The sequence below is a fragment of the Vicugna pacos genome, chromosome 5, assembly GCF_048564905.1.
Source record: "Vicugna pacos chromosome 5, VicPac4, whole genome shotgun sequence".
NCBI lineage: Eukaryota > Metazoa > Chordata > Mammalia > Artiodactyla > Camelidae > Vicugna > Vicugna pacos.
Genome location: NC_132991.1, coordinates 56528861 through 56556474, shown reverse-complemented (window position 1 = coordinate 56556474; position 27614 = coordinate 56528861). Strand labels below are relative to the sequence as shown.

The window sequence follows — 27614 nt, the reverse complement described above, 5'->3', positions numbered from 1 at the left end:
GAGGAGGGCCCTGAGAGAAGGGATTTACCCCAGAATTTCCTCACTGCCCTGACTTCTCATTTTCCTAAAATCTTGTGGCAAATGTTATATACTTAGCTTTCAGGCCCTTAGGATTTTGTTTTAATAAACTTGATTATGCAAAATTATGAAAAATCTAATCTTAAAATAAAATTTCTCAGTAATTTCATAGTTAGCCCACAAAAGTAAGTGAATGAAAATTATCCTCCAATTTCAAGTTACAAGAACTAACATACAGGGCAGTACTTTCTGCTTTGGAACATATGATTTGCAATTACAGTTGAATGAATACCGAGTCTTTCCTTCTTATTGTGAACTTTAAAAGATACTTTCTTACCAGAAGAGGTTATAGAGAAGAATTATTTTCTTAGAACACATGTCCCCTCTTAGTAAATAACAACAGTAAAAGCCCTACAAAAACACCTAATTTGGAAGAACTGGATACCAAGCGTCCTTCTTATATACATGATTTCTACATTTCCTATAGGAATGTGGTAGGCCATGGCCTGTCCCGTCTCAAGCTTGATAATGCAACAAGAACTAGGACATGGAAGTCTGTAGCTGTTCAGGAAGTAAAGAATTTGCTTACACATTAAAAAGTAGGCTCAAGGGCTGATGTATCTCCTCCCACGGCCTAATGAGAAAAGGGATGTGGCCCTCACTTCTGAAACCAATTTACTAGCCAATTTACTACCAGTTTACAAGTTTAGAATCATTTTCTTAAGAAATGAGGAGGGGTCCTGCTATGGACTAAATTGTCCCTGCTCCCTACATTCATATATTGAAGCTGTAACCCTCAAAATGATTGTATTTGGATATCGGACTTTTAGGAGATAATTAATGTTAAATGAGATCATAAGGGTGGTCTCCTGATCTGATGGGATTGGTGGCCTTATAAGAAGAGGAAGAGAGAGCTCCTTCTCTCTCTGTATGCGCACACAGAGGAAGGGCCTTGTGAGGACGCAGAGGAAAGGTGGTATCTGCAAGCCAAGAAGAGAGCTCTCACCAGGAGCCTAAATCTGCCAACACCTTGGCCTTAGATTTTCCAGCCTCCAGAACGGTGAGAAACTTGTTTCTGTTGTTTAAGATATCCAGTTAGTGGTATTTTCTTATGGCAGCCCTAGTAGACTAAGACAGCTCCTGTGAGCTTTATCTGCAAAATCACTTGTATCCTTACCTAACAAAAATCCATTTCAAGTCTTGTTGACTGGTTTGAAGTGATGTCAAAGAAAAACCACCTTCTAACTAGGTCTGATTTAGCATTCTTGTCTGACCTCAAACCTGGACTAGGTCACTGAAGATTGCCTATCTTAACCGTTGAGGCTCTTTTATTCATTTTTTACCAGCTGGCCTATCAACATAAACTTCATTTATAATATTGTGTGCTCAGAGTTCCAAAAACCTTAACCTGCCAACATGGTTTGGAACATGATTCCACTGTAAGATGATGACTGTTATAGTCAAATCTGTAGTGTCTTTCTCAAATCTTTACTTACCATCTTTATTACAACAAATCACACTATTTAATCCACAGATGAATTTGTAAATGTAATTTTTACTAATATTTAAATTTTATTTTACAAAAAATAACTTTTGAATCTGACAGGATAAAGCAATGCCAAAGGCATTTGCTTTAGAATTAGGTATATCTATACAACCACTTACAAGCTGTTTTCTTAGAAAAATTTATCATTTTTATTTTCTATTTTATTTTACTACTTTATTTTCTCTATCAACTGAGGATAAATTAATATCCTCTTAGGGTAAGTGTGAAGTATAAATAAGAAAAAAATAATAATTAAGACTCATTATTGGAAACTGCTATTCACATTATGATTTATTATTATTAAATTGACAAAATGTAATTTAACCACCCATGGTTAAAAAAAAAAAAAGTGGCTTAGAAGCAGGCATCCAGGGAGAAAATCTGAACAAAGACCTAATCTACAACACAAAAATTAATCCCAGATAATTCCACAGCTGACTCTAATTACAGGTTTGAAATGGGGCCTAAATAAAATAGGAATTTGTTCTTTTCAATTCTGGTCTTTAGCCAGATTTTTTTAAATGAGTGTATACGTGGTATCTATTTCTTCTTAAGTTTGGGAAAAAAGAGAAAATATGATACTTAAAACAGATTTTTCAAATACCTCTTTTAGATGTCCCCTTGTATTGGCTTGTTCTAATCTATTTATTTAGGCCTTCACTGCTGGGTGAACTTTGGTGTCCTTTCCCCAGGTGTGAGGGGCAAACATCCAAGGCTTTCTAAGGCTTATGGCCTATGCCCTTTGCTAGTATGGCTTGCTAAGGCTTGGGCCAAAAACCAACTACCCATATACATAGACAGAGTGATGTGGGAATATTTACACAGTAATAAGTATAATCACTAACGAAGTATAAAGTTAAAGCCAGGAATAGAAAACATTTAGGCAACTTACTAAATCAAAAATTATAATAATGATCACAGTAAAAACTTATACAGATCAATTAATCATACTTGTAGGATTAGTAAATCACAGAAATCAATTTTTTTGAGAAATCAACTTTTATCCTGTAGTTCCTTTGGTGATGTTACGTAATCATCTTCTTCAAGTCACAATAAAGGTAATATTTCAAAGAGAAGTATAGAAAGATTTAGTAACTAATACATTTTCCTATATTAGATTTGGTCTCTATTTCACAAATCTTGCTTACATGAAGGGTGCTATAGGATCCTGCCCTGCCTCTGTCACTTACTAGTCTAGTCATCTAGACCTATGACGTTGGAAAATAAATCATGTATCATAAATTCAATATACCTGCCCCATTGGCTACACAGCATTATTATCAAGTTGCGGTAACCTAATAGATAAGAAACCACTTCAAAAAATAATAAATCATTACAAAATACAAACATTTTATAATGATGTATCTTTGCATTTCTATTATCATGCTTAAAATAAACGTGGTGTTTACACCATACAGCCAGAGCCTCATGAAATTTGATCTTAATTTTAATCGCATGTCATAGATAAATAATCCTGATGCCAAAATAATGCTTATAGTGATGACTCTATGTCTGAGGAATTTGGGATCCCGGGGGGGTAGTAATAAAGAGATAAAGAAGACTCTGTACTGACTTGTTAGAATTTGGTATGTGGCAAATGTGCAGTTACACAGCCTTAAATCTCTCTTGGGAAACTGCCCAAACATTTGCATTTCCACAATGTATTTATTTAGAAAACACTCTTTTCCTGAGAAAAATCTGGCTCTCAAACCTCTCACTGAGATATGCAAGGTCAGTAACTCTCTATTCAGGAACAAGTTGTAACACCAGTGAGAATTGTTTTTAACAAAAATTCATTTCCATATCCTAGTTGTTATGAATATTTTGGAATTTTCAGTTGAAAATACTACTTATAAAAAATGAACTTCAAAACATAAAAAGAAAATAGAAAGCTGTAAGAATCTCCACTAGGTTTTTTTTATCTCGCTCCCTCCACCATAGATTTATTCTAATGTTCCCTTTCTTCATTCATTATCCTTGGTATTAAAGTGCTGCAAACTCACCCAAAATGAGAAGCAGCCAAAAAAATACATAGGTTAGAGATAAAAGCAGGTGTTAGGCTTCAGTGGGCAGTTCCCTGGGGATTAGCGAAATTGACCAAGAAGATAACAACATTAGCCACTGCTGAGCAGAAAACTGGAATTATTTTTCAAGTTACATTTTTTCTCTTTTTCTGGTTGTCAGGTTTTGTCTCTCCTGTCTTTCACTGGTACACTGCAGATAAATAAGCAGTCAAAATTGAGATCTTTCTTTTAGACATGGCAAAGTACCCATGAGCTTAGAGATTAATAGCAAAATTTTTAAAAAGAATAAGTTCAGTGATATGTGATAAAGAAAACCTGAACCAGAAAGTTTAAATTGTATAAGCACCATGCTGATAATATATACACAAACACAAAAAATATGTGATTTTCCAGATAAATTTATAAGATGATAAATAACAGAAGTTCAATGCAAAACTAATGATAGGATGGAACAATACTTTCTGCATGTTGTTACATGTCTTTCTCAAAATGATGTGCTAGAAATTTAATGGTATCATTCCAGCCTACTATTGGTCTCTTCCATTCTCTGTGAGCGTTTTGCTTTTTGAATCTTGGCGCAAGTTCTCATCCACACCAACATCCACTGCCATTTCCTTTGAGTTGTTCTGTATCAGTCACCAAAGTCAAATTGCCAACATATTTCTAGCTCCAATGGACTTGGATTCTTAGAAAAACAGTCACTTTACATAAAGATCTGTATTGCCTCACCTTATAACTTAGAGTCCAGCAAACTTCCCATACCTAACCAAATTAGAACAAAAATGTCTCTCAGTTTGGCCCTAAAGTCTTTCCAAATCAGTGCTATGTTTTCAATCTTTTAGACTTTCAAGGAGCCTGAGATGACATTCTAAACAAAAAATAAGCTCCATGAATATTGTGCTTCCATTTTTACAGTGCACCCAAAACGATGTCAAGAATTACAACAATTATAATAGCTAACATTTATTGAATTAGTCATCATTCTAATTCTAATTCTTTCCCATGTAATCCTCACATCCTGTGAGGTACATTTTAGTAACATACCCATTCTATAAATAAAAAGAGGATAAATACACTGTCAAATTCACATAATTAGTAAGTTACAGCACTGGTGTTTGAAGCTTTATGGTCTGTGCTGGTTGACTAGGGCTGCTGTAACAAAGGTCCACAAAATGGGCGGCTTACACAGCAGAAAGGTATTTCCTCACAGTTCTGGAGGCCAGAGTTTGAGATCAGGGTGTCAGCAGGGTTGATTTCTCCCTGGTAACCAAGTTTGTTTTCTATGTCTGTGAGTTTGTTTCTGTTTTGTAAATAAGTTAATTTGGCTTTTGTTTTAGATTCTACATATAAGTGATATCATATGGTAAAGACACCGGTCATACTGGATTAGAATCCACCACAAATGACATCATTTCTCATTAATTACCTCTTCAAAGGCCTTATCTCCAAATAATTACCTCTTCAAAGGCCTTATCTCCAAATACAGTTACAGTCTGAGGTACTGGAGGTTAAGACTTCAACATAGGAATAGAAATCATTCTGTCTGGAAAAATTATACTCCCTTTCTGCACTCCAGTTTTCTTAACATAGGTGTAATATTTCTTATAGGATAGGATTTTTTAAGGGGATTATATTTGATATGAAGTTCATAGATGAGCTCATATCCTCAACAAGTGAAAAATCTCAAAGTTCTTCCTTTTTTCTTTTTCTTTTTGTCTCCTTACTTCCTAGATCCATACAGACAACTTGCCTTTCTTTCACATACCATCTCAAGAATATTAATATCATAAATAAATCATGAAACAACAAATAATACATTTCTTTCACTAATTACCTTTTTTCTAAGCACATCTTTAGTTAGTAATATCTCTTTTGATTTGATTTACACAATCACCGTATTTTCCTACTTCAATTTGGAAAAATATCTGTCCCTTAAGCAAAATTTTATAAATATGAAATCTGCACTACTTGTGTTACATTTTCTTTGAAAAATTTCTTTTAAACAAAATTTTCAATTAAAATATTTCACACTTACAAAAAAGTGGAATAAGCAATACATAAAGACACATTACAAAAATGAGTATAAATAGATGGCTTTCCATCACATTGTTTCTAATCTCTCTTAGTTTTTGGTGGTGTTGGTAGAAACAAATAAAACTGTGGATATATCCAAAGATCCATATTATAACATAATTTTAATTCACAAAGTTTATCCTAATTAACTCACTTATTCATTATATCATTATTATTTGGGGTACTGAACATAGAATTGTGAATGTTAATGCCAAGAATGGAAAATGCTTTAGTGAGGGAGACAGTGAATAAGTATACAAATAAATATATAAGTAGTAATAAGTGCTATTCAGAAAACAAAGCAAGACATTACTTTTAGAAATGTAAAATGGTGCAGCTGCTTTTGGAAAGCAGTCTGGCAGCTCCTCAGATGACTAAAGAGAATTATCATCTGATCCAATAATTCCACTCTTAGGTAAATATATAAAAGAAATAAAAACATATGTCCACACAAAAACTTGTGTACAAATGTTTATAGCAACATTATTCATAATATCCAAAAAGTGGAAACAGCACAAATGTTCTTTAAATAATGAATGGGTAAATAAACGGTGGTATATCTATAGAATATTTTTAGCAATGAAAATAAATTAAGTACTGATATATGCCACAGCATGGGTGAACCTTGAAAATATTATGCTGAATGAAAGAAGCCAGACACAAAAGGCCATATATTGTATTATTCCATTTTATGAAATGTCTACAATTAGGTGATATGTAGAAACAGAAATTATATTAATTGTTTCTTACAGATGTGGGCATGGGAAAGTTGGTGAGGGATGACTGCTAAAGGGTGGGGAGTTACCTTATAGGGTAATGAAAATGCTCTAAAATTGATTGTGGTGATATTTGTACAACTCTAGGAATATACTTAGACCTATTGAAATATTTTTAAAATCAAATTTATAAAATTAAAATTTGTGCTAATCAAAAGACACTTGTATAAAATTGAAGAGATAAGCCATAGAGCAAGATAAAATATTTTATATATATATATACATATATATACATATACACATTATATATAGAGAGAGTAACAGAGGAACTGGTGGTTGTTACTTTTAAAATATGGTGTTCAAAGATGATCTTCTGGAGGACAGGATATCTGACAAGTGTCCTGACTAAAGGAAGGGACATTGTCATTCCTGTATCTTGTAGAAGAGTGTTCTCAGGACAGGAAATAGCAATTTTAAAGTACTAAACCTAGAATTAGTATTGTTTGATCAAGAATCAACTGTTTCAATGGAGCCAAAGGATTAGGAGGAAGTATCCATAAAGCTAAGTAATTAAAGAAAAGACTGACAGAAAATAAAGTTAACGTGGGAACTGGGAATGACTTATTGGACACCCTTTCCCCTGGTGAAAAAATGATCCTACCTCATGATCGCGATGATGATACAGCAAAACATTTCCTAGCTGCTGCCCTTATACTGGTCCACCTAGAAAACATAACCTCAGATTCACTCTCTCCTGACATAATTCATCCCTAATACGTACACCAGTTAGTACTAGTATGAATTTACCAAGTTGTATGACTAACACAATTCATTCAGGATATACTTGAATCCTTTGTCCTTCATATCCTGTATCTACTCAATTATTCAGTTTTATTAATACTAACTCAAAACGTCTCTCACACCTGCCCCTTTCTTGTTAGTTCCACTGATAACTCTCTGTTCATAATTTCAATCTGATCTGCAACATTCTAGCTGTTAATTCTACTTATAATTTTGCCCTTTCAACATCTTTCCAACTCAACATCATTCCAACACAAGCTGGATTTTATTAAAGCACAAAGCACATTATGCTTTTTTATATTTCTCTGGCTCAGAAAAATCTGGCTTTTCCTTATCTATAACATTATTTCTCTAGATAGTTTCCAAAATATTTTATGAGAAATAGTCCTTTGACATATAAATTTGGAAATACAGTTACTATATTCTCCGATAGAAGATACTATCACACATTACCATATTAAGGATTCTTTAAAAGTTCTACAGTTGAGAAACCAATATTAATTTTTAAGTCAGGTATAAGTATGTATTAACCTATGAACACCTTTTTAATGTAACAAATAATAACATCCTGCTGAAATGCTATTGTAAGAACACACCTTGACCTAAAGGAATAAAATTGATGCTGCAAATTATCATTAAAGTTAATAGAAAATGTAAGTTATACAACATAACTATAAGTTATTCTGCAAGTGAGTAAAATGTGTTAGTTCAAATGCATAAATTTTTAGAACTGAAATGGAAATTAAGGACAATCTAGCCAAAGTCATGCCTATTATGAATCAGGTTCAGAAACATAAATTTATTTCCAAAGGTTACTTGGGTTGTGGCAGAGCTGAGTTTAGAATTTCTAGTTTATTGCCCCAATGTATAAATACTGTTTTTATTCAAGGTAAATAATTTAGCATATATTTATTCTCCACTACTATGTTCCTGGTATATGCAAAGATATTCTCACAATTCATCTTGGCATGTAACATTGCATTTTTATTTAACTCAATTGGTTGAGCATAAATTCTGTAAGGGTTAAGGCTTTCTCTAGATTTTTAAATCTCCCTTAGTGTCTAAAACATCTTGCTATGTGCAACTAGTTACTAACATGACATGACACAACACATTCATATAATATGTTCTTGCTTAAATAACTTCTGATGACATGTTAGAAGTCAAAGGGGATTTAGCAAGAGTGAAGGCCCTCTTCTGCGTTCATAACTGGTGACTTCTCGCTCTGTCCTTACATGATGGAAGGGACAAGGAACCTCTCTGGGATCTCTTTTATAAGAACACTAATCCCATCCCTCATGACCTTTGAAAGGCCCTGCTTCCTAATACCATCACTGTTTGGGAGTTATAATTCTGCAAAAAGATTTGTTGAAAAACAAACGTTTAGACCATAGTATTATCCCACCAACAATGTTGGAAGTCCACATCCTCCACAACACTTTGTATTGTCAGTTTTTATTAATTTTAGTTGAGGTATCTCACTATAGTGCGATTTTGCATTTTATTGATGAATAGTGATGCATCTTTTAATATGCTTATTGGCTCTATGTATGTAACCCTTTGAAAAGTGCCTATTAACTCTTTAATCCATTTTTAATAGGATATTTATTTGTAGTTCATTATACTTTTTCAATATTGTAATCTCGAGATATATGAATTTCAAATACTTCCTCTCAACTTGTCTTTTCTATATCTTAATGGTACTCCCTTCGATGAACAGAAGTTCTTGATTTTAATGAAATCCAATTGTCAATATTTTATTTTAATTGGTGCTGTCTGTATCCTGACTCAGAAATCCTTGCTAACCTAACCGTAAATATATTGTCCTGTTTTTTCTGAGTTAATGTTTTATCTTTCACATTTAGATCATTTAATTCTCTTGAATCAATTTTTGGGTGTAATACCAGGTTGAGGAGTACATATTTTTAATGGGGCCAGCTATTTAAGACAGTAGAGTGTAGAAAGGTACAAGGATGTGTAAAAAGATAATCAGTGCACTGCTTCAGTTTGAGTTTGTTTTCTTGTTTGTGATTTTGCAACGTTAACAGTGCATTTTGAAATTTAAAAAATTAATTACAATAATATATAATTAGGTCGGTTCACTCAAATTTATCTCCACAAATTATAGTTTTATGAGTGTTGTAATAAGACATACTATTTTTTCAGTGATCAATCTTCTACTACTCTGGGAAACTGAATTATTTGGTGCTTTGGCCTCTTTTCAGAGGCAACTTTGTGGAGAAGAGCACTGAACTAGCAATCTGCTGACTTGGATTCAAGTTCTGTAATCTGCTGTTAATTAGCTATGGTTTGCTATAGTGTGTATGCATAGTTTTTTTCTTTCCAATACCCTTCCTTTCTTCTGGAAGCAATAGTCCCCTCCTCCTGGGAGTTATATCTGTCCACTCCACTCCTAAAATCATATACTTACATTAAGATTTGCAGTGTTTTTACATTTTTCTATTCCCTGACCCCTGACATTTTAAGGTCCACCAAATCTGTGCTAGTCTCCTATAGCTCTCCACTTCAAACGTATACATCCAAAGTGGGACACTTCCAAATTGAAACGATCAGTGCTGTTCTCAAGCTGTTCGAACCTAGCCCATGCAGAAATAGGCACACTATTTTGATTTGGCACGATTCCTTCATATCCTTGGGTCCTCTGTACCAGCAGTTGGACACTCAAGGATTCAAGCAACTGTGGATCATGTAGTACTGTAGTATTTATATTGAAAAAAATTCATATATGAATGGACCCTGCAGTTCAAACCCGTGTTGGTCAGGGGTCAACCATTTATATGTATATCTATGCATACATTTAAATACATATATATTTGTGGACTCAAATAGTTTACGATATGATGTAGAAAGTATATAACACTGCCTGACTAAAATTCAAAAGTGTGTTAACATTTCCAAAGTGTGAGAAAATAGGTTATACATTTCACTAGTGATTTTAATGAAGCTTAAAGCATAATGACATTTATTACTTTATTTATTATAAGGCTACACTTTAATGATGTATATTGCAGCTGTGATCCACTAAACATAATCAGAGAATTCTCTAAATTGTTTTTGATGAAATATCTGTTCTTGTATTTGTGAATGTTTACTGATAAGATTGCTCTCTCCTTCCTGATTCTGACAGCAGCAGCAGCTGAATGTGCGCATGCCTTCCCTTCTTATTCTCTTCCCTTGCTTTGTAAACAATATACATTTCCTTCTACTGTTGAATACAAAGGATAAATAGCCTTAAAGATAAAATGTATATATGCTTTTCCATTATTTTTCTGCTATGGATCCTTAAATCATTTTAAAACAGAAAGTTTCGCTTTCCTAATAAAATGTTTCCTATGGAGTGTAAATATGTGGGTTTATCACTTTAATCACTGAAATTCTTGAATCAATTAACTCTCTAAGTTGAGGTAGAAGAACTAGAGTAAAGGACTGGCTGGAATGTTAGACATTTCTTTTTCAACAGTTCTGTTTGCAATCTCAATGAAAACCTGTTTAGGAAATTTGTTATGAAAACAGAAATATATTTTAAAGGAAACAAAGATGAAAATTTGGAAATGTGTTTCTTTTTAAAACATTGGAGTAAAGGGGGAGAAATTAGAAATTCAAAGTTGTATTAAATAAATAATAGAAAAATGCAAGAAAAATTAAAATATTATTAGTACTGACTCATAAAAAACAACAGCTATGAGAAAGATGTGGCAAATAGAATTGCGTATGAAAATGGCTCTTAATACATACTTAGTCATGTTGATCAGCATTTACCCATGTCTTTCAGTTATTGCCATTTAATTTGTATTTTTAAGATTGAAATAAGACCTGTGTACTTGAATATTATTAGATATATGCACAAAAAGTAGTGTGTCTACAATATTGAATGCTTCATATACATGTTTTAAATCTGACTCATGGAATTTGTGGGCAGATATGTATGAGAATACACATTAAATGTCATATAAATTTACATTTGGAACTGTGCACAAGATTCCTGCTAGTCTATATATAATCCCACATTAACCATTTATTTATTAGATATATCTGGGTTCTATATTTCAGAGATGAATTACACAATGAAGAGAGAACAGATTTTTTTGGCTTTTGTATGCCTGCTGCTTAGTTGTGCCTCTGCCCCTCTTACTGCTGTCCCTGAGGAAGATGAAGAACATACAAACAGCACAGGTAAAATCTTAGCATTCATCATTGTAAGCTAGTCAGATCTCTCAATTTCAATCCAAATACTTAACATTTTCCTCCGTCTTGTAGGAGAATCAGTTTTTATTGAAGTAACGTTTTTCCAAAACTTTGGTCCAAAAACGGTCAATTCAGCAATAAAGATCTCTCTTTTGCAGCCTCTATATTACATACTGAAGTATCTCTGGAAAATTGCAAGGAGCAAAATGCTGTAGAAACAATGCTCTTTGAACCTTGCTGTTACCCTTTTGCTGGGAAGAGTATGAGAAGGAAAAGGAAAATGCAGACATCTGAGGTTTCAGCCATTCTCTCCTTTTTGCCCTTATTCCCCAAATAAGAACTTTCCAGACGAGTCCAATGTGAGAATCTAGTCAAGCAGGACACCAAGAGATCTAATCCCATAGAGTTCTGTGTCTAAAAATAAATTACAGTTGACCTTTGAGCAGTGCGGGGTTAGGGACACCAAAAATCTGTGCTGTCAAAAATCCACATATAACTTACAGTCAGCCCTCTATATCCACGATTCCCCTATGCCTGGGGTTCTGCCTGCAGATTCAACCAACTGTGGATCACGTAGTACCATAGTATTTACTAGTGTGTGTAAATGGACCCACACAGTTCAAACCCATGATGTTCAGGGGTCAACTCTATAACAATAAAGCAATAGAACAAGGAGAAGAGTGTGTAGTTATTGTTATTATAGATTTATTTCTTTCTTAAAAGTAGTATTTTGTGGCAAATTAGAAAAACATTGATAGAAATCTCAAGCATTGTTAATAATGAGAGACTGAACAAAGTGATAATTTCTATTTGTAATTATGTTTATGATGTACAAAAAGATTTTCATAAATACATTTTTAGTTCATATCTCTAACAGCTCTTTAAAGTGATTTTGTTCAGTGTACTTCCCTTTGATAAAGATTGTATAAATACATCTTAAGTGCCTGAAACTCTGGCTGGTAGTAGGGAAGAAGTGATGACTGAGACGAGGTTCTCCAGAATCTCTTGGTTTCACAGAGACTGAAGTGCTGACAGATTATTTACTATAATGTAGTAAATGAATTGATCGAGCCAGGCATAGGGTGCTGCTGTTGATGCAAAGAAGGGGACCCATCAGGCTTGGCAATGTGAAAGTTTGACACAGAGAAGTGGCCAAGTGGTACATGCTGCATCACTTCAGTCTGCACCCAAGAATGAGACATTGGGAACAGATCTGAAGATCTGGACTCACAGCTTGAAGTCCACCTGCCCAGGCAGACCCAGCTTACATCTGCCCCAGCCGACCAGTGGACAAGAAGCAAACTTCTCTGGGATCAGAAGGGCCACTCACATCCTACTAATGGGTGAAAATTAGAGGCTTATTGTTATATGCCACCAGAAAAAAATATATATTATTAGGAAAATTTCCTAAAGATGGAACATTACTTGATACAGAAAAAAGTTATGTATTTTACGAAAACAGAAATTTGGGCACTATGTATGAGATGAGCTCTAATCCCTCATTTGGCTCATTTCTCAAAAGGGTTGGCTAAAGTTCTAATATTTTGGAGGTTAGGTAAAGAAGGCATGTGGAGGTTAAAGTAAGTCCCAACAGGGAAAAAGCAGGCAATCTCATCTTGGGAAGCAGGAGGAGAAAAAAGTCCAAGTGTTCACAATATTCACCTAGTCTAAGCTCCCTCCCTTAGGCTGAGAAAATGCTTGCCAGTTAATCAGGTTTTTGATGTTGTTGCTGCTGCCATTGTTGAGTCAAGGAACCAGAATTAACCCACCTATAATTAAGCCAGAGTTTAAAATCTCTGGATAAATCCAGACCAAACCCAGCTGGATAAGGAAAACATTTGATCTTAAAGTTAGACTTGAACACCACTTAGCTGACTGGCTGCACAGTCTTATCTAGTTTTGGTTTCGTGTTTGTTTTTAATTAATCTTGCAATAGCATGATCCTGCACCTGAATCAATTCAATTTTGGAGATACTATTTGTCACATTATGCCGAGGTCATGCAATCATTTTATAGAAGGATACCATTTCATTGAAATAACGTATTATTTTATTGAAAAACATACAAGATTTTATGGCTTCTCTCACAAGTCAATAGTAGACTTTTTAAAATTAGTTTAACCAGTAGGGAAGATGAAATAAAAGAAATTTCTTGGTAAGACAAAAATGATAAGAAAAAACTAGTGGTGATAAGCTTTAAAAAAAAAATCCTTTGGCCTAGGAGAGAGAAGATTAGCAGGGAGCATTTAGAGAAAGGCAAGTATCTTTCATAACATGTAGAATCAGATAGACATAAGTTTGCTTGTGTAGTTTGCCACACAGAAGCTTTGCAAAATTAGGTGAGTTTATGTAAACTCTCTGACTCCCAGTATCCTAATCTGTAAATAAGTGATATAAATGACTACATCCAAATGGTTGTTGTGTAAACTGCATAAAAGCATGTGGCACTTTTTCTAGCACAGAGAAGGCAGAACACATATCTGTGTTCTTCCCTTGCAGAGAAATAAATCTTTTAGTCAGAGTCAAGTAACGTGCAGACTCCTAGATTCCCAAACAAATTCCAGGAGAATAATTTTAACAGTCAAGGACAGGTATGTCCCCAAATATTAACATAAGCCTTCCATCCAACATCCCAGGACAGGGAGAGGGAAGAGTGAGATTGTAATCCTCAGACTATGTGATGTAAAAATACAAGCAATTAATTATGAAAATGATTAACTATAAACTGTAATTCTATTTATGTTGCTTTATCAGATTAAATTCCTGTTACATCACCCAGTATGTGTTTTCCAGTTTTATGGCCTTAGGTAGATTCTTGTCACTGTCAATTCTTTCCTCAGTTTCAAGTCCCAGGAAGTTAACCCCTGACCCCCAAGCTTAAGTATCTCATTATACACTCATGAAGCACCCTGAACTTCTTGAATATTTTCATAAGTGAGTCTTTAGTGTCTGCATGCTCCATGAAGGCGGAGGGGCAGGGGGTTACTGCCACCTAAGTTACTATCATACCTGCCATGACAGCACAGTGCCTGACACGCATGATCAATGCACGGCTGTTAACTTTTGAAAAGGTTTATCCAGAGTAAGGAATGAAAACAAGACAGATGTTCATCCCTTTTGAGTGGAGTGGCATGGCTGTGTTTCCAGTGAGGCCACCTGTTCACTCCCCCCATTCTGGAATGCTGTGCCTGAGTGAGAGGTTGCAAGCTCACTGCACAAAAGAATATTCTAAAATAGAATTCATGTAAGACATACATTAAAATGTGAATGGTAAAGATGAATAATTAGATAATAGCTAATACAAGATATCAATCAAAGTGAATTCTTAGTATTTTCTTTAGGAAATTTCTGTAAAATCATCACCTGCTTTCATCATTGAAACCATTTTTAGTGTTTATAAAGTGAAGTTTAGAAGAAAAATTATTGAGTGGAAATAGTATGATTAAATCTATGTGCTTGACCTAAATGCTAATTTAGGAATCACTATCACACAGATCTGTAACAATATCACTCAGTTATTAAGAAGGTGTGAGATATCTGGTATAAAACTATGTGGAGGTCAATACTAAAGCCATCACTTATGGTATGAACTGAGCAATTAATTTTTGAAGTGCTATTTTATAATTAGTAAAATTCAGATGGTGATATATAATTCATAAAGTTGTTACAATCATTAAATGATATAATTATAAAAAGTTTGTTGCACATTAATTACTCAGTAAACATTAGCTGTTACTGCTGTTAGAACTACAGTGTACTATATTTTGTGTCTGTGATGCACTGTCACCATCTTGTGGCATAATTACTAATAGCAGGTTGAACTTGAGGCATAGCCTTCATAATACACAAAATGTAAAATAAGGGATTTGGTGTGATGATAAGGAATGTCAACTATATGAAGAGTCAAAAGCAGGGCAGTCATCAATGAGAAAGAATCTGATACAAATTACTGATTTATAAGAAACAGTTTTCCCTAACTATATAGTATATGGCAACTCAGGTATTAGGCAAAGCTGTCTGTGTTCTACTGGTGGATATCTATATTAAAGGTGCCTGTCTGAAGCACTGCTTCAATAATCTGATGTCTGTAAAAGTTCTAAAGTGACATTAACTTGGGAATCAGGACCATAATTTTATAAGAAGTGCTACAGGAATTTCTGAAATGATAGTATATAGCCATAAGATTCAACATGTCAGAATAGTTTTATTCCTAACTGGTTTCTCAAAAATTGTTCATGTGACTTCTGAGATTCAATTCTAAGATCAAATATTTATAGAACTGATAGGTCAAATTTTTGTCAGTCTTAGAAAAATGCATCTAGAGTAGACAAACATAAAGTGCTGATTCAGTGACACATCATGGGCCATCTCTCAGTCAGATGCATCACTTAGCATCCTTGATGCAAAGCGTTCTAGCTTCTCACGACTTTTTCACTACTCAGAATGTCAGTTATAGAATTCTCAATCTTTAAGTAAGGAAAGAGAATATAAACTGCATTTACAATTATTCATAAATGTACTACTCAGAAAATGCTTCAGTTATTTTTCAATTCACATTATAATTCAATGATAACTTCAGTGATGAAGGGAAAAACATTTTTTAGGTCATTTTTTGTTTATATGCAGATTTTTATCTATTAAAAATATTGTCATCAATAATCTAAAACCTTATAATATATAGTATGAATTTCTATAGAAAAAGTACTTGTGTATGCAAATTTAAGAAAAATAAATACTTTTTATAATTTACAAAACACCTACATTTTCATAATTAGGGAGTGGCTTAATATAGTATGATATATACACACACATATATGAATATAAATATACTGTTGCTTTTTTTTATGAGGGTTGTGGTCATGTCCAATCCCTGATCTGTTGCTTTTAAAGAGTTATTCTATATGTAAAAACATGACACAACTGTGTGTTAGGGAGATGTCTTTTCTTATATGTAATGTCAACATATCAGTTATCTTACAACTACTACTCAGTTCCATATTGGTCAACTGATTACAAGCTTAAGCAATATCTATAACAAGGGTCTAAAAAAATATTTGACAAATGAATAATCAATCACTATTAAAGTTTAATAAGGTTGATAAGACCTCACATTTGCTAAATTTACATATTTTATCCACCTCTGCTAACTTTTCATAGTTTCTTATATCACTAGCCTGTTTTATTATTGTTGTATTTTTCCTTAAAATTAAGATGTATTAAAAAGGAAATAACATTATCACAGTGTTGTTATGTCATTCTTTTATTTTGGGGTTGTATGTTATTCTTTTATTTTTACCTTGTAGATGCTGAGTTGCCACCTTTGAAACTTGTGCATTCATTTTGTGCATTGAAAGCTGATGATGGTCCATGCAAAGCAATGATGAAGAGGTTTTTTTTCAATATTCACACTCAACAGTGTGAAGAATTTGTATATGGAGGATGTGAAGGAAACCAGAATCGATTTGAAAGTCTGGAGGAATGCAAAGAAAAATGTACAAGAGGTAGGTTTCTAGAAACATTTATCACTCAGGAGCATTTAGGGTTATTAGATCTAATCATATATTAGATAATTTTAGAAAAAAAGTTAGAACTATTTTAACATTCCAATGAGTCATTATAAAATATATTAAGCTTATTGTCCTATACTCTTCTTTATAATAAAGAGGGAAAAAAACCCTTAAGTTCTCAGAACAGGTTTTATATCTCAGACAAATCAAGTGTAATTCAGCCTTCATGGGCAGGTATGAGTTGGTAAGAAAGAAATTATTATTCATCATGACTTAGACTTTCCTTTATGAATACAATGATCTCATAGCTGTCCACTGCCAAGATAATAAACCTGATAATCAATTCTGAGGCTCTCAATAGCTACTAATTAGAATATTGTAGAAATTTATATAAGAAAGTTAAATCATTTTCTTTGGAACCTTGGAATAATGGAGAAAAGAAAATTTCATCCCTACTAACTTGTGAAGACCTTACTGAACCCAACTTTTCTCTTCATATTTCTGCAAAGTTATAAAGTTTAAAAGCATATCACATTATATTGTTATCAACCTTTATTGAACACTCTTATTCTCTTTTAATCATATTAAAACAACATTTTTTAGAAAATTTTACAAATTACAATATTTTATATGTTTTCCTCTCTTCAGACTGAGATGAATTCCAAAAATTACTGGACAAAATTTTGATCGTTTTTATCTTATTTTTATTTTTCTGAATTGTGAGCTACTTGAGGGATAGAAGAACCCGAACTGTTTTTATTTCTCCAGTTTCTAGCCCCAGATTTTCCCACTGTATGTTCTTAGAACCAGTTGAATTGAACTGTAGGGTTATAGAGATGGTATCTTTAGTTAACACTGGTGTCTGCTTTTTTGCAAAGTGGGCAGTTCTGTATTCTCACTCTGATAATGCTTTCCTAAACAGCTTTTTTAAAATGGTCTTGGCATCATAATGCTGTTGGCCTGTGGGAAAATCTCAATGTGGTATAAAGAGAGAACTTCTCTCCTCTGTGACTCTGTGAGATGCTTTGTTGTATGCTCTAGAGGAAGTGATGTGAATATATTTATCTCAGAGCAATTATTTCCCTATTTCCACTCCACAGATGTGCTAGAAATGTTAGTAACACAGATTAAGCAGTTCAGTCGTTCTCTGTGGTACCTTTGGTTTTTCTGATTGCCTGTTCATTTTCAATTCATCACAGATTTCTATACCCTGTTCTCTTTTGTACCAGGCCAAGTATACTTCTGTGTTGAACTATCACTCAGGTTCAGCACCTTGGCTAGAGGCCTGGTTGCCTCATTCTTTGTCATCTTCACTTTTTTCGGGTAGCAGCCTGCTTATTTTAATCAACTGGCCTCTCCACTGAAATACATACCTGTTTTGTTTTTACAATTTACAATTCTGTTATTTCACTATTGTGAAAAGTTACCCTTTTCCTTAGAAATTAATCAAATATAATCATTTTGTTCTTCAGTGAGTGCCCTGCTATAATGTCTTCTCAAACATCATTACTGCCTACCATAAATATATGACTTTTGACCCCATCTCAACTTTATCTCTTTAAAAGCCATTTAATATCATTTTTGAATATATAAGTACTTTATGTAGTAAGCAACCATTAAGAATACAGCTGACATATAGAAAAAGAATTACTAAGCTTTTAAAAAATCATCTAAGGAGAAAATTCTGTCTTCAGCTGTGATGGAGTAACTGGAACTGAACTTTCTCTCCTAATGTAAATAACCAGAAAGTTGGACAAAATATATGAGTCATCTTTTACAGACATTGATCAAAAGGCAGTACAGGGTTGTGATTTCTGAGAGAAGAGAAACATGCGAGGCGAGCCCTGCCCTCTCCTCTACATTCTGCATGAAGGTACTTCTTGACTACAGTTAAAGGAGGGAAGTCCAAGCACAGCACGGTCGTCTCCCTGGTGGAGGATATAGAAATTGGAGACTGGTAGACTGAGGTGGCTGGGTGTTGAGGGACAATATGTGAGAGAGAATGGGCATAGGTAGAGAAAAAGGTAAAAAATCTGGATAAGGGTTCCTTTGAGTTTGTCACTGAATAATAAAATTGCATACATTTGTTGAAATTCTGTGAGTTTGAGAAAATTATTAAAGGGATATGTAAGTGGAACAATTCCCAAAGTTCCCAAATGACTAAGAGAAATTTTGCATTTAGTTTAGTACTAGGACTAGTTAGACCTAGAGTAAAAGTTCCTTTAGCCTTGCCATAGTGAAGCTCAAAACAAGACTTAAACATTCCAGATGATCCATATGTAACTTACTACCAGCCAAAAGGCACTTTGACATTCTTTAAAAGAAGACAATACAGAATGGCCATCATCCAGACGTCCAAGAACAATAAATGCTAGAGAGAGTGTAGAGAAAAGGGAACCCTCCTACACTGTAGGTGGGAATGTAGTTTGGTGCAGCCATTATGGAAAACAGTATGGAGATTCCTCAAAAAACTGAAAATAGACTTACCATATGATCCAGCAATCCCACTTCTGGGTATGTATCCAGAGGGAACTCTTTTAAGTCGAAAAGACACATGTACCCCAATGTTCATAGCAGTACTATATACAATAGCCAAGACATGGAAGCAACCTAAATGTCTGTCAACAGATGACTGGCTAAAGAAGTTGTGGTATATTTATACAATGGAATACTACTCTGCCATTAAAAAATAAAATAATGCCATTTGCAGCAATATGGATGGACCTAGAGATCATCATTCTAAGTGAAGTAAGCCAGAAAAAGAAAGAAAAATACTGTATGATATCACTCATGTGTGGTATGTTAAAAAAAAAAGTGAGGAAGTACACTATGAACTCATCTACAAAACAGAAACAGACTTGCAGACTTAGTAAACAATCTTATGGTTACTGGGTAAAGGGAGTGGGAGGGAATAAATTTGGGAGTTTGAGATTTACAAATGTTAGTCACTATATATAAAAATAGAATTTTTTTAAGTTTCCTTTTTTTTAAAGTTGCAATTGGGGGTTGTTATTAATTTTTAAAAATCAGGTTTTTTTTTAACATTTAAAATACAGTTAGAATTATACACATCCATATATATATATATACATCTTTTTTATATAAAAAGACTATAGATAGACTAAAACATGGTAAAACTCAAAAAAGGAGATGAACCCCATCACCTTATCTTTTATAAACATTCTACTCTCCAAAGAATAACTGACAGATCACTGGCTGAAAGGAGCATTTAAGCCAATTCATATTCTCCCCTCTCTGCCTCCCTGTCTGTCTCTCTGGCCATATACCTAATAATAAGCTGCCTTGACCAAAGCTTTTGTCTATAACACAAATGATTATACAGCAAAACAAATACCAGTTTCCTAATGTTTATATGAATAAATGAAAACTTTACATATTATATCAATTTGAATTTCATTATCTGTCATTTACATTAGAACTTAAAATCCATACTTGAAATACAGTAGGTCAAAGGTAAGTAGCATTCCAGTTCTTGAGTGAAGTATAGTTCCAGTAGTCCTATGAGATTAAGCCAAAAAATACATCATAGATACCTTTTGCATGATTTCTCCTCTGTACCTGGAAATAATAATGAAACTTATAACTGAATTGAGATAATGAGGCAGAGGAAGGAATCAGGAAAGAAGATAATTCTGGTTACTCTCACTCTTACTCTCATCCCTCTATAGAAATGATCTTTTTTATAGACAAAGTAGGCTGTTTGAATTACTTTAATATTTCACATTATTTTAATAAATATTTTAATCATAAATATTTTGAATAGCAAACTTAATTTATCATGAGTTTTATTTTTATAAATGTATTAAAAAGTTCTAATATAGTTTTTGTACATTATTATGTTAAAATATAGATACCATGGTTATAATAATTTAAATAATTTAATCTTTAGAGAAAAATAAATTTATTGACATTCTGTATAAGAATAATTTTAATAGTAATAAATATATCATACTAGTTTGTTAAATTGGATTCATAACATTGTATTATAAATTGTAGTACTTGATACACATTTATTGTTCTTCTTGCAGATTATCCAAAGAAGATTAGGACAAAGACAATACTGCAAAAAGGTGAACATTCATTTGTGTGCTAATTAGCAGCATTTACATAAAGCACTTGGAATTTCAGTTCTTAGCTTTCTCTGATAGAGGATTCATCATAAATCCATATGATCTTTAAAATGCTGTTTTGTTTTAGTGAACATAAGGAAAAGTTAGAAATAACATACATGATACTTGGTAAGGAAGACTTCAAACATTATATTTCCTCATTCTAAAGCAGCATGATGTTTAATTAGATGAGTAACAATCGAGAGCCATGCACATGCTACCTTAACATCTCCCAAATATTTAGATGTTGCTGTTCTTAGTTCTCAGATCTCTAATCTCTTGATAATCTCAGCACTGTGTGGCTTTAGTAAATTTTATTCAATATTCCCCTCAATGGATATATGTCTTTGAGTTGTCAACAGTCTATATGCAAAAGTAGGTGGAGATATTTAATGATAGGTAATTGCTTGTCACCAGTGTTTAGTGCATGCTAGCATATTTTTTATTTTGTGATTTAAACTATTTTATTTATAGTTTTTAACTAAAAGAATTACTTTTGGTGAATATATTGTATCAGCACAAAGCTGTTACAAGAGATCAAAAAAGACACATTCCTTTTAATAAGGGTCTAGAAACTGATGTGGCCCAATTACCGTTTACAGTATTTCATTTGGATGAGAAAATACTGAAAAAGATCAAAGTACGTAACTTAGGACATGAAAGAGCTACACAATTCAAAGTGAACTTTAATTTTACTGACGTTGATTTAATTATGTGAAAAAGTTGAAAAATGCTGTGATTTACTGATAAGCTTAAGACTATTCTACTGGCCAGAATTTCAATCAAAATTTATAAAATAAATTCAGCAGCAAGGTTTGTACAAACAACATAAGTGAATGTATTTATTTACAAGTTTAAAAGTAACTTTCTATAATATTGAATTAATTTAACCAAAGTGTTCAATACTTCAATTAAATGAAGTTCTCATTCTGTAACATCAAAGAATACAGTGTATTTATAAATAGGAGGTTTTGTCCACAAGTAAAAACAGTAATGTTCAACATTTAAAATGTTGGGATTTTTTTTTGAATATGTAGAATTAGGAAAAAATTATATGCAGGGAAAATCTACTGGAAAATTATGCCATATAGTTTGTATTTAATGATTCAGATTTCAGTCCTTCTTAGTGCATGAAAGTGAGAGAATAAAGCTATCAATTCTATTCACATGTGTAAAAAATGTTCAGATGCTAAAACCATTCCATAGTAAAGGCCTCTAAGCATATTGAATGAAGTTAACTTTGTGATGTGCTTCCTAGCATCAGAATCAGAACATGATAAAGACAGCAAAGATTCTTTACAACTCCTTTGGAAGAAAGTTCTGTTTAAGACAATTGCCAAGTATGCAGCCTCAAACAAAAGTTAATAGTAAAAATCACGTGTCTTGTGAAAGTTGGTTTATAGCTTGAAGTCTGCATTCTGTGTCTTAACTGAGCATTAATTTAGAGCAAGAATTGTGTATGCAGATTCAATACAAATGTTACTTTATTTATCCGAAGAATATTGAGTATGAATTTCTTAATTTGTAACCATAAGGGTTTTAAACTGTAGGCATAAGCAGAATCATTTTACAAGTAAGCAATTTCAACTCCCAAAATAAATTTATGTCCTAGAATGGGGCCTTATATAAAACAGCAACTTCTAGTTGTATAATTCCTTAATTATATTTTCAGCATAATTTGTTACTGTTTCCTGTTTGTTATATGCAATATTTATACCTACTCCCTTTTGTTAAACATAGAATTCTTATATTACCTGTTAATATGATTTAAAATGTCATAGGAAGTACATACTAAGACCAAAACAAATCAAATTAGTAATAGAATATATTTTTCTCTTTCTCATAATATAGTATTATAAAAATTTTAAGAAGTGGGTGTTTTCCTTGTCTCACATGTTAAACTTAAACACAAATTGTTACTATGGGAATAACAGTAAATTCACCTTGAGAAACAAGAGGCAGTAAACAATACACAAAATAACTTTCTAATTGGTAATTTGAAAAGTTCTAGAAAATAGATATTTTACACTATATTAAAATAGGATGTTTTATTTAATAAGGCAATTTTTTCACAGGGGATTGATTTTTCTGCAGATCTGCAACTGTTGAAGAAATCATTAACATTATTAAATACCTGCTCTTTTTATAGTAAAATACTTGTGAATATTGCTTCCCTGAGATAGATGCAAGATGCTTTAAAATGTGAAAGGATACTACGGTTTATTTTTGCTGCTATGGTGATATATAGTTGCAGGGGGAAACTGGGGAGATTGCAATTTTGCCCTAAAACTTTCAAGCCCGATATGTCTTGCAATCCTAATAACTTAAAGAGTAATTTAATGCTCTTCTTTACAAAGTAAGCATGTAAACAAGGCTTGTAATGTAGATCACAGTGGCACTTTTGCGACAGCTGTGTTTAGAGCCTGGTTTGGAGCACTATCAAAGAATGGGTATTAAACTTTTTCAAAAGCCTCTCCAATCCCTGAACATGTATTTCCTTTCTGCCTCTGCACTGTTGGAGTCATTCCAATGCCTGGAAGAAGAAAAGTAAGAGACACAGAGGTGGAGGATGTCATACCTAATACAGATATTAATTTCGGCAAAAGAATTCAGGAACTTCTAAGTATAGCCATGAAAGCTTCCATACCCTTCAAAGCTGCTTCTGCACTAAAAAAAAATTGAAACTATTTTTAATGAAGAACACATTACACTCATTGTGTAATGGAACTGCACACCTGAAAAATGTGAAATATTTGTAGATCTTTCCTAAATGACAATGTACGTAATCTTAATAAAAATAATTAAACCAAAATTTTGCACTTCCAAACCAAGGGTAATTAATCCAATATCTTTTATTCTCTCAATTCATTAAAGAGTTGATAGTTAAAGCCCAATTAATTTATTATGAAAAATTTAGAACTTGAAATTCCAATAGACACAATGTATGACAATAGTTACATCTTCCTTATTCTAAATGTCACAGTAGATATAGTAATATTAGTATTATATAGCTGTGGATAAAGTTATATTTTTATCATTTATCTTTAAATTTCATATTTACTCCTTAAATAACTTCAACTTAACCAGTTAATTATATGTTTAATTAACATAAATAAATTATTCACAAAAAGGAATATTGCTTTTTGACATTTTTATCATTTCTAGAAAAGCCAGATTTCTGCTTTTTGGAAGAAGATGCTGGAATCTGTCGAGGTTATATTACTAGGTATTTTTATAACAATCAGTCAAAGCAGTGTGAACGCTTCAAATATGGCGGGTGCCTTGGCAATTTAAACAACTTTGAATCACTGGAAGAATGCAAGAACACCTGCGGGGATGAATGTATGTTTATTCTCATCTTACTTTACTTTATTTTGTAGGTGTCCTTTTAAAAATAAGGCATCTAGGAGGATGTTCAGATTTACCCAGATTTTGTTTCAGCCATGCAAATGAGCTATTTGTATTCACTTTAAAGCTGACAGAAGTTAGTCACTATGTTAATTATTTTTAAGAAACAGAGAATTAAGAAATTTATAGCAGAAATTATTTCCATAGGCTTGATTGTTTTTTAAGTTACATTATTTAATTTTCTTTCCTAAGAATACTGTGGTACAATTTAGGCACAAGAGTAGGACTGCTGAAATCCCTTAGGGTTATTACAATTTGAGGGCAAATGGTTCTTTGGAACCTACCATCTAAAATGAGTCAGTTTTATCTGACCGTAAATTTGATTTAAGGAGTGACTTTGACATTAACTGTTACCTTTTTTTTTAAACCAAGAACCACAAAGTTATTCATGGAAACATTGTCTTATAAAGAGATATATATATATATATATATATATATAAAATTTATATACATACATACACATATATATGTATTTAAGGATGCACTGTTCACTAATTTAACATAGCAACGTGAATAAAGTTTCTAGACATCTACTTTTCTTAACACAACTTCTGTGCTTTGCTTTATGTGTCCAATTAAGAGTTTGTGACAGTGTCTTGTATTTTAATTGGCTGTATTTTGTCCCAGTGAATGATTTCCAGGTGGATGATTATAGAACCCCGCTCGATGCTGTGAAGAACGATTCCTTGACTCCTCAGCCTACCAAGGCATCCAGCTTCTTCGGTAAGCCCATTTTATTTTAATTGTTGCCAGGAAAACATTATCATAGTAACAGTAGAAGTAGAACGTGTATTAGAGCTATGCTTTCTAAAAAATTATACCTCTTTTGTTATTTAATAATAGGTATGTTGAAATACTGAGATTCAAAATTGCTTAAGACCTTTAATCCCATAAAAGTGATAATGTTCCTCATCTATTTTAAAGTATGTTGTGAAGTATGCTTTTATTACATATCGCATGAAAACTTTTATATGAAGTTTAACTCTAGGCCAAACTTATCTTGTAAAATAATGCCAGGAATTATCAGCCTCAATGTCTAATGGTAAACCATTGTAATGGTAGCACTGTGTCAAAGGCAGTATAAAATGCTCTTAAATTGAGCACAGCATTGGGCAACGTCTCTGGTGTTAGTCACAGGACATATTAGGAATTTGTTGACTAACCATCCGAGAGGTTGTGTCACTCTGAGGGCATTTTCTTTTAGATGTATGCAGAACTCTTGTCTGGATACTACCCTGTCAATATATTTATCGAATTTGAACAAACATGCAGTAAATATGCCCACAAAAGTGCAGAGCTGTGAAAATACTGGAAAACATAACCAGATACCACAAATATCTCGGCAGTTAGAAACAACCTAAAAAGCTGAAAGTTATTGGGATAAACGCAGGTCCTTTCTAAATTTAAAAAATCACACATGCTCATTCAGAAATTGGGGATTTTGCTTAGAATTTAGTGTAAAAATGTTAAATGTAAATTTGGCATGAATTCAAAGAGTTCTGTGGCTATTAAAATTACAGCCTTAGGGTAAAAAGGGACATAGTGTCCAGGAGAAGGGTTCTCCACCCTGTCCCTGTATCAGAATCAGATGGATCTCGGAATCAGAATGTCTTTAAGCAACTCTCTTTACAACAAACAAGCAAACAAAGCAAGCAGGCAAACAGAAAGCAAACAAAATTTCTTCCAAGATGGATTTAAAGCACTGCAAATGTTGACTGTGATTTTTCTAGAATGAGGAATAGAGTCCCATATTGATCTGGTGGAACTTGCTTCAGCCCTGAATGCAGTATCTTAGAGGTCACAAAGAGAACTGGAAACATGTTTCCAGAAGGACTGGAAAGTGTAAGGGGATGTGAGATCTAAGAGGGAACATTATACATGCTCTCAGTACCTGAAACACTATCTGTGAAAGAATTTTGTACATACCTCATTCTCAGTCCTCTCCATTTCAATCTTCCCTGTCCACATCCCTTTCCCTCCCTGCACCCCGTTCCTTACCGCCCTTAACCCAGCCTGAGAATCAGGGTAAATGCATGATATTTAAAGCACAAATTTCTTTCTGTAAAGTGTTTATTTTTAACGTGAGGTTCTGTATACATCAGAAATGAATGGATGCCTCAGGGATTAAATTCCCTAAGCTGTAGGCTTTCGAGCAGTGTTCCAATAGCACTTGAGATGTCATAGAGGTTATGCAAAATTTCAGAGGACTTGGACAATATGATACAGTCAGCATGCCTTCAAGTCCTTAGATTCTAAGCTGTGAATTCAGTGCCAGATGAATTTAAGTCTAATTTTTAAATGCTACTTGGTTTGTAAAAATGATAATAAGTATTTTTGTAGTTCTGATTTTTTTTAATCTGTGAAATTAAGTAATTCCATTGCATTGTTTCTTTGCATTCCCCCACCCCTTGTCTTTCAGTAACATTTTGTTTAATCCAGTTACATATCACATGTTGAAAAGTATGCTAAATCTTATGGCTTGGAAAGATGTGAAAGTTTAGAATAACAAATCTATTAATGAATTTAAAGATACATGTGATACAATATATCTACAAATAAATGTATAAAATCAGTTTTCAATATGTTTCAATATTTTTTGTTTGGGTTATTTTACTAGTTAAAATAGATACCTTCAGTCATTTACCAATAAAATGAGTAGAGTAGGTTAGGGGATGATTTTGCCTTAAAGTTTTATGAGGTATAAGAAGCATGATTTTTGGCAGGCACACAACCAAAATAGAAAGGGGATTAATGTGTTATATATGTGTGTGTTTTAACATAAGTAAGATTATATTTTACTTTCTTTGTTAGTATTTGAAATCTTAATTCTTATTATGAATGGCTGCACAGCAGCATACCATATTTTATTCAGAATTGTTTACAGTATTAACAATGCTGCAGTGAACATTTTTAATAGGTGTAAATCTTTGAGTATTTGTGAAAATAAGTACATGGGATGCATTATTCCTAGATTATAAATCAGGCTGAATATCTTATGTTTATTGGCGATTTTTATTTCTTCTATGAATTGTCTTTATATCCTTTGCTCATTGTCCCATTCGTTTACTTAATGGCATATAGTAATTCTTTATTTAAAAACATATATTTTGTTAGATATACTGCAAAATTATATATTTAATTTGTCATGAATATTTTAACTCATTTATGATGTTCTTTGTGGTATAG

General features: G+C 33.0%; 1 protein-coding gene across 3 annotated transcripts in view; it reads left to right on the top strand.

The window, feature by feature from the left end:
- The window catches only part of TFPI (tissue factor pathway inhibitor), a 125249-nt gene that overhangs the window by 82116 nt on the left and 15519 nt on the right, over positions 1 to 27614 (top strand). For all 3 annotated transcript variants that reach the window (XR_004189990.2, XM_006209999.4, XM_031678285.2), the window contains 5 exons: positions 11250 to 11372; positions 16687 to 16884; positions 20940 to 20981; positions 24186 to 24362; positions 25056 to 25151. Coding sequence is in view for 2 of the 3 variants with exons in the window: in XM_006209999.4 (XP_006210061.2) it covers positions 11252 to 11372; positions 16687 to 16884; positions 20940 to 20981; positions 24186 to 24362; positions 25056 to 25151 (634 nt within the window). In the remaining variant the exon portion in view is untranslated. The remainder of the gene's footprint in view (positions 1 to 11249; positions 11373 to 16686; positions 16885 to 20939; positions 20982 to 24185; positions 24363 to 25055; positions 25152 to 27614) is intronic.